General features: G+C 48.4%; 1 protein-coding gene across 1 annotated transcript; it reads left to right on the forward strand.

The window, feature by feature from the left end:
• The first annotated feature begins 247 nt into the window (after positions 1-247).
• On the forward strand, positions 248-1,557 carry LOC105822566 (somatotropin). The gene is made up of 4 exons (XM_012659569.1): positions 248-505; positions 690-806; positions 944-1,105; positions 1,357-1,557. Exons 1-4 carry the CDS (start codon positions 248-250, stop codon positions 1,555-1,557), a joined length of 738 nt encoding a protein of 245 aa, XP_012515023.1.
• Positions 1,558-6,358: the final 4,801 nt, after the last annotated feature.

Consider the following 6,358-nt stretch of genomic DNA (forward strand, 5'->3'; position numbering starts at 1 on the left):
GTATAAAAAGGGCCCGCAAGGGACCAATGCCAGGATCCCGAGCCCTAGCTCCCCAAACCGCTCAGGGTCCTGTGGACACTCGCCCAGCTGCGATGGCTGCAGGTAAGTGCCCCTAGAATGCCTCTGGTCGTGGTGTGTCCAGGGGAGATGCGGGCCCTACAGAAGGGATGGGGGCGCTAACCCTCAGGTTTGGGGTTTCTGAATGTGAGTACAGCTGCCTAAGCCCAGACGTTCGAGAATGTTCTCGATGCCTGGGCAGAGGGGGAGGCAAAGGCACAGCACCTGGGACAGGCAGGGAGCTGGCCTCCTGCTCTGGCCTCCCTCACCCTCTGCTCTCTCCCCAGTCTCTCGGACCACCCTGCTCCTGGCCATGGCCCTGCTCTGCCTGCCCTGGCCCCAGGAGGCCGGCGCCTTCCCGGCCATGCCCTTGTCCAGCCTGTTCGCCAACGCTGTGCTCCGAGCCCAGCACCTGCACCAGCTGGCCGCTGACACTTACAAGGAGTTTGTAAGCTCCCAGGAATGGGTGCCAGTGAGGGGGCAGGGAGGGGCCCCTTTCCCCCAGAAGTAGTAGGAGGACAGTGAGGAGCTCAGGGTTGTTTTATGCAAGTGAAGATGCAGATGAGCATAACCTGAGGGGGTCCCCATAAAGTAGTCGTGAGAGCCGGCCACCAGCATTGACCTTCTCCCAGGAGCGCACATACATCCCGGAGGGACAGCGATATTCCATCCAGAACGCCCAGGCTGCCTTCTGCTTCTCGGAGACCATCCCGGCCCCCACGGGCAAGGACGAGGCCCAGCAGAGATCCGTGAGTGGCCTCGCTCTTTGGAAGCAACTCCCCCTTCTCTCCCCAGTTGGCCTGCTCACACCCTAGGCCGAGGGCCCCCTTCTCCCCCGGGCTGGGACAAAGGGAGGCACGGGCACCCACGCCTGCCCTCCCTGCAGGACATGGAGCTGCTCCGCTTCTCGCTGCTGCTCATCCAGTCGTGGCTCGGGCCCGTGCAGTTCCTCAGCAGGGTCTTCACCAACAGCCTGGTGTTTGGCACCTCGGACCGTGTCTATGAGAAACTGAGGGACCTGGAGGAAGGCATCCAAGCCCTGATGCGGGTGAGGGTGACGCTGGCAGTGCTCTACCCTGGGGCCCCGCTCGCTTAGCAGAGGGCTGGGGGAGAGAAATAACGCTGCTCTCTTTTTAGCAGTCAGCCTCGACCCAGGAGAACTCATCTTACTCCTCATTTCCCTCTTTGACTCTTCCAGGACTTTCTTTAGGCTCAGGGAGGGAGGGAGGCAAAGGGCCAGGAGAGGGAGGGAACAGCTCCTAAGCACTTGGCCTCTCCTTCTCTTCCTTCCCCTGGCAGGAGCTGGAAGATGGCAGCCCCCGGGTTGGGCAGATCCTCAAGCAAACCTACGACAAGTTTGACACAAACTTGCGCAGCGACGATGCGCTGCTCAAGAACTACGGGCTGCTCTCCTGCTTCAAGAAGGACCTGCACAAGGCCGAGACGTACCTGCGGGTCATGAAGTGTCGCCGCTTTGTGGAGAGCAGCTGTGCCTTCTAGTGGCACGGCACCTGCTACCCCTCCCCAGCACCTCCCTTTACCCTGCAAAGTACCACTCCAGTGCCCTCCAGCCTGTCTTAATAAAATTAAGTTGCATCATATCGTCTGGCTATGTGTCTTTCTATTGGGGGGCAGGGGCCAATCCTGTGGAGTCTATTGGGAACCAGGCTGCTGAAATGTAACTGACCTGGCTCTTCCCGGGCCAGAACAAAGCCAACGCGTTACTCCTCTCTATTACATGCTAAGTCCACCTCTCCAGGCCAGTGGTCCCAGCTCGCTGGGCAGGCGTATGTCAGCAAGGTCATAGGTCACCCCCATAAAGTACTTGGAGCCATTTCTCCCTCCCCTACCAGCACCAACACCACCAAACCTAGGCCCACCCCCACCCCAAGAGTGGGAAGAAATGAAAACGAGACAGGCTATTAAGTGCAGAAGGAAAATAACCCAACAGGTAGGAAAACAATGAGTAAAATCACAGAAGTACTTGTGTGCACACAATTGAAGGTGAATGAGCATTAGACCCAGCTGCCCTTGGGAAATGAGAACTGTGCCAAAATGAGTTTGGGACGTACAGAACCAGAGTGTTTTGGACCTGAATTGGAGCGAGGGAAGTGGAAGAGAGTTTCTAGATTGGGGGTTGCAAATGCAGTGCCGACAGGTGCCAGGCAGATATTACGTAAGTGGTGAGGGCTGGGTGGGAGGGGATAAATGGCAGCTGACGCAGCCTCCTTGAGAGGGCTGCGCTGCGGAGGGGCGAGGACAAGAGCAACCTGCAGAACTCAGGCCCCAGCTAAGGTGAGGCCCCTCCAGCCTGTCATCAACTGCAAGGGACAGGGCCACCAGATCCCCTGATTCTTCAAGACAGCCAGGACACTCAGACTTACATAAAATCTAATTTTAAATATTGGCAACTAATACATATTAAAAAACATTTTAAGGGCAAAAATCAGCCCAAACACATTTGGTCTTTGAGCTGTCAGTGAGCAATTTGTTCTAAGCACAGTGGACTGGGATAAGTTGGTATAAGGGAAGGAATCAGGAAGATTTGGGCTGTGTGTAATTTGTGCTCCTGAACAAAGTACTTGACCGCACTAAGATTACAATCTGTTGCTTTACAGGACTAAGTGAGGATTAAATGAAATGATGTTTCTGAAGTAGTTGACATAGCACTCAAGAGATTATGGTTATTTTTGCATTGAATATTGGGGTGTTTCATGTTTTCTAGTGGAGTGTCTAACACCTGTTATTAAATCATTTGAGGGTGGACCTGCAGTCCCGGCACTTTGGGAGGCTGAGGTGGGAGGATTGCTTGAGCCCAGGAGTTCAAGACCAGCCTGGGCAACATAGCAAGGTCCTGTCTCTACAAAAAATTAAAAATTAGCCGGGTGTGGTGGTGCACACTTATAGTCCTAGCTACTCCAGAGGCTGAGGCAGAAGGATCACTTGAGCCCAGAGTTCCAGGTTAGAGTGAGCTATGATCACACTACTGCACTCCAGCCTGGGCAACAGAGCAAGACTCTGTCTATAAATGAATAATTCTGTTTTCCTAAAAGCATCTCAGATGTCTCCTATTTCCAGATGAACTTGAAAGGGCAGTGACTAATGCTTAATAATTTTTAAGTCTCCCAAGTACCCTGGCTAAGTGACTAGCCACCTATAAATCAATACTAAGATTGCTCACTGCAACTCTATTATCCAAAAATGATTTTATGAAGTCAATAATTCTTTTGCAATGCAAATAATCCCCTAATTAATCATCTTGAAGTTCATATTTTTATGTACTGTTGTGAATTTTCTTTATAACAGGACCCACCTGTACTCGTTGTTAGATTTTTTTTTTTTTTTAAGTTAGTAACGTAAGTCCTTGGGAAGTGGTTGAAAGTTGAAATATCAGAACTCCAAAGCTCCATTTCTTAGCTCAGAAATCATTTGTCTCCCTTACATCATACTTTTATTGTCTGGTATTAAAATTATGGAATTCATCCTAATTCCTTCGACTTTAGGAATCTTATTCTGTATGATCCATTATAGATGGTATTCCCATTACGACTGTAGCACTAGAACCAAGGGAATCGCTATTTCACAAGACTACTCATTCTATTAAGCCACTTTGATTTCAGAAGAGCATTTCTTCCATTAAGCCTGTAATGTCCTTCATTTGGCCTTAAACATTTTTAGAAATTTCATGGTCTTTAGAAGTTGATGTAATGAGTACAAATATATTTATCTCTTGGCTTGAATAGGTGTTTTAAAAGGAAATGTGGGCCATCTTGATGAACATTTGTTGAATGAATGTGGCAGGAGAATTACAATGTTCGGTGCCTACACAGCGGTGTAAAAAGAGGGTTCTAAAGGGGGGTTATCTTAACAGAACTGGACCGCAGGGGGAGCCAGAGAGTGTCCACTCAGCTCCACCTGGGCATCTCAGAATCAGCTCCACCACTGCTAGTTGAGAATTACACAGACGCTAGCAGATTTTGCAAAATTTTAGAATTTAAAGACCTTAAAGACCATCTACCCGAAACTCTTTGATTTGCCAACTGTTATTATGCCTTTCAACTCTTCAGTTCGGCAGTGGATGGCAACCTTAGCTACAAATTAGAAACGCCTAGGGTGTTTTCTAAACCATGGCTACATTACTCTCCACTCCCTGAGATTCTGATTTCATTGGTCTGGGATAGGGTCCAGGCAAGAGTAGTTTTAAAAGCTCCCCAGGTGATTCTACTGTGCAAAAAAAGTTGAGAACCACTGAGTGAGGGACCAGAAAGATGAGATAACTGTCCACAGCTATTGCATTGGTAAAACAGGGAAAAAGGAAATGAGAGAGCTGGGCCAGTTGTGGCACTCTCTGCTTCTAATTGTAACCAAGAATTTTAAAATTTTTGCTAATGAGCCAGTCACAAAAAGACAAATACTATATGATTTCACTTCTATCATGTACTTAGTCAAGTTCATAGAGAAAGAATGGTGGTTGCGGCAGCTGAGGGGAGGAGGAGTGGGGAGTTGTTTCACGGGCACAGAGTTTCCATTGTGCAAGATGAAAAGCGTTGGGGAGATGTGGTGATGGACGCAGAGCAGTAGGGATGAACTTGACATCACTGAACTGTACGCTTAAAACGGTTAAGATGGTGAATTTTATAGTTTATCACAATTAAATTTTTTAACAGTATTTTCTAATGAAAAAAATCCTCCCTCAGGTAAGATTAGCAAGACTCGCACAAGGAGGAGTTCAATAGACAGGACTGGAGTAATCCTTGATCCCTGCAAGAATGTTTTTCTGACTCCACGTAATCTTTTGAATTTACTCTAACCTGAAATGGCTACTTCTGAATTTCTTCCATGAGCATTTCCAAAACACACAAGATGAGCTTTGTCCCTTTACACACAGTTGAGAGCAGAACTGACACCTTCCCCAAGTCCTCTGTGGAATTACAGGATCTGAACATTCAGGCCAAGGCAAGCTGACACTCTGCTGCTTTAATTCAGAAGGCCTTGACGTGGCTGAGAGATGCTCTTGAGTGCTGCTGGTATTAAGGTTCCCCACTCGTCCTGGTTTGCATGAAGCGTTCCTAATTTTAGCAGTGAAAGTCCCAGGTCCTGGGAACCCCTCAGCTCAATGCAAACTGAGCTGGTAGGACTGGTCTTCCTACTAGTAGTCCTAAATCTCAGGAAACCGAAAAGGGGGGAAAGTAGAGGAAGGTGGAGGAAAAAGACTAGAAAGACAAGAAAAAGCGTGTATGGTGTATATGACTTTTGATGGCCCTCAATGGTTGCCACAGATTTCTGCCTCTTGCTTTGAGTTTGTGATTATAATTATGGGTATAATTACTACCAGGATTATTAGTGTAATAATAAAAGCCAACATTTGCGAACACAGGTATACAGCACCATACCAGTGTTTTACGAGTACCGTGTCATTTCTTTCTAACTATAATCCTTCAAGGTAAATACTATTATTATCCCTATAGTAAGAAGCCCTATTGAATATTTAACTTACGCTTTCTCAGGCCTAGAGAGAAAGATGCCAGAAAGTCACCTTGACTATCCTTAAGAGGATGAACTTTTGGAGTATTAAAGGTTAGTCTTCCCCTGGAGATAATAAGGGTAGCTGCAGTTTAAGTGTGAGCTGGTTGCTCTAATGCTCAGAAAGAATATGATCAAAGCCTCTTATGGGGTGGGGCCTCCTGGAGACAGTGAAGGCAGCTACCCTTAGAAGCTCTATTATGTAGGGAAAGAGATGCAACAAGACCCTTTGTGCTTTGGGAATTGATGAGGAGTCGCTGCCTGGCCCTGGCTGTGTGATCACTGGAGAAGGAAAGGGAACAGAGATTCCAAGCCTACACAGGGAAGAGCCTAGCCCAAATCTGAAGCACTCTGCGGGATGGCTACTCCAAACTACTGAGCTCTGAGAACTGTAACCCTGGATGCTGAAGCACCAAGGAAGCCAATCCCCACCCTCCACCCCACAACCTGGACCTGTAGAACTGCTTGGTTTGATGGCATCTGTCAACACTGACACCCTGTGGCAGTGAGAAGCAAAGGCAGTAGCAGGCTAAGCCATCAGCCTCTCCCTGCTGGAACTAGGAAGTCCAAATGACCCTCTTCTTCCCTTCCTTTTGGCTTCACTGTGCCTCAGGGCACTGAGGCCATGAGGTGGGGTTTGCAGCTGTGGGACAGCCACAGGCCTGATGCACCTGATCCTGATGCCAAAATGGCCATGGATCCCTGTACTGGGCTGCTCTTACTCCTCTCCTAAACCTGCTTCGTAACTTATTTTCCCAAGTGCTCAATTCAGGAAGGT

This window comes from Propithecus coquereli, unplaced genomic scaffold, assembly GCF_000956105.1.
Source record: "Propithecus coquereli isolate 6110/MARCELLA unplaced genomic scaffold, Pcoq_1.0 Scaffold119, whole genome shotgun sequence".
NCBI classification, from domain to species: Eukaryota; Metazoa; Chordata; class Mammalia; order Primates; family Indriidae; genus Propithecus; species Propithecus coquereli.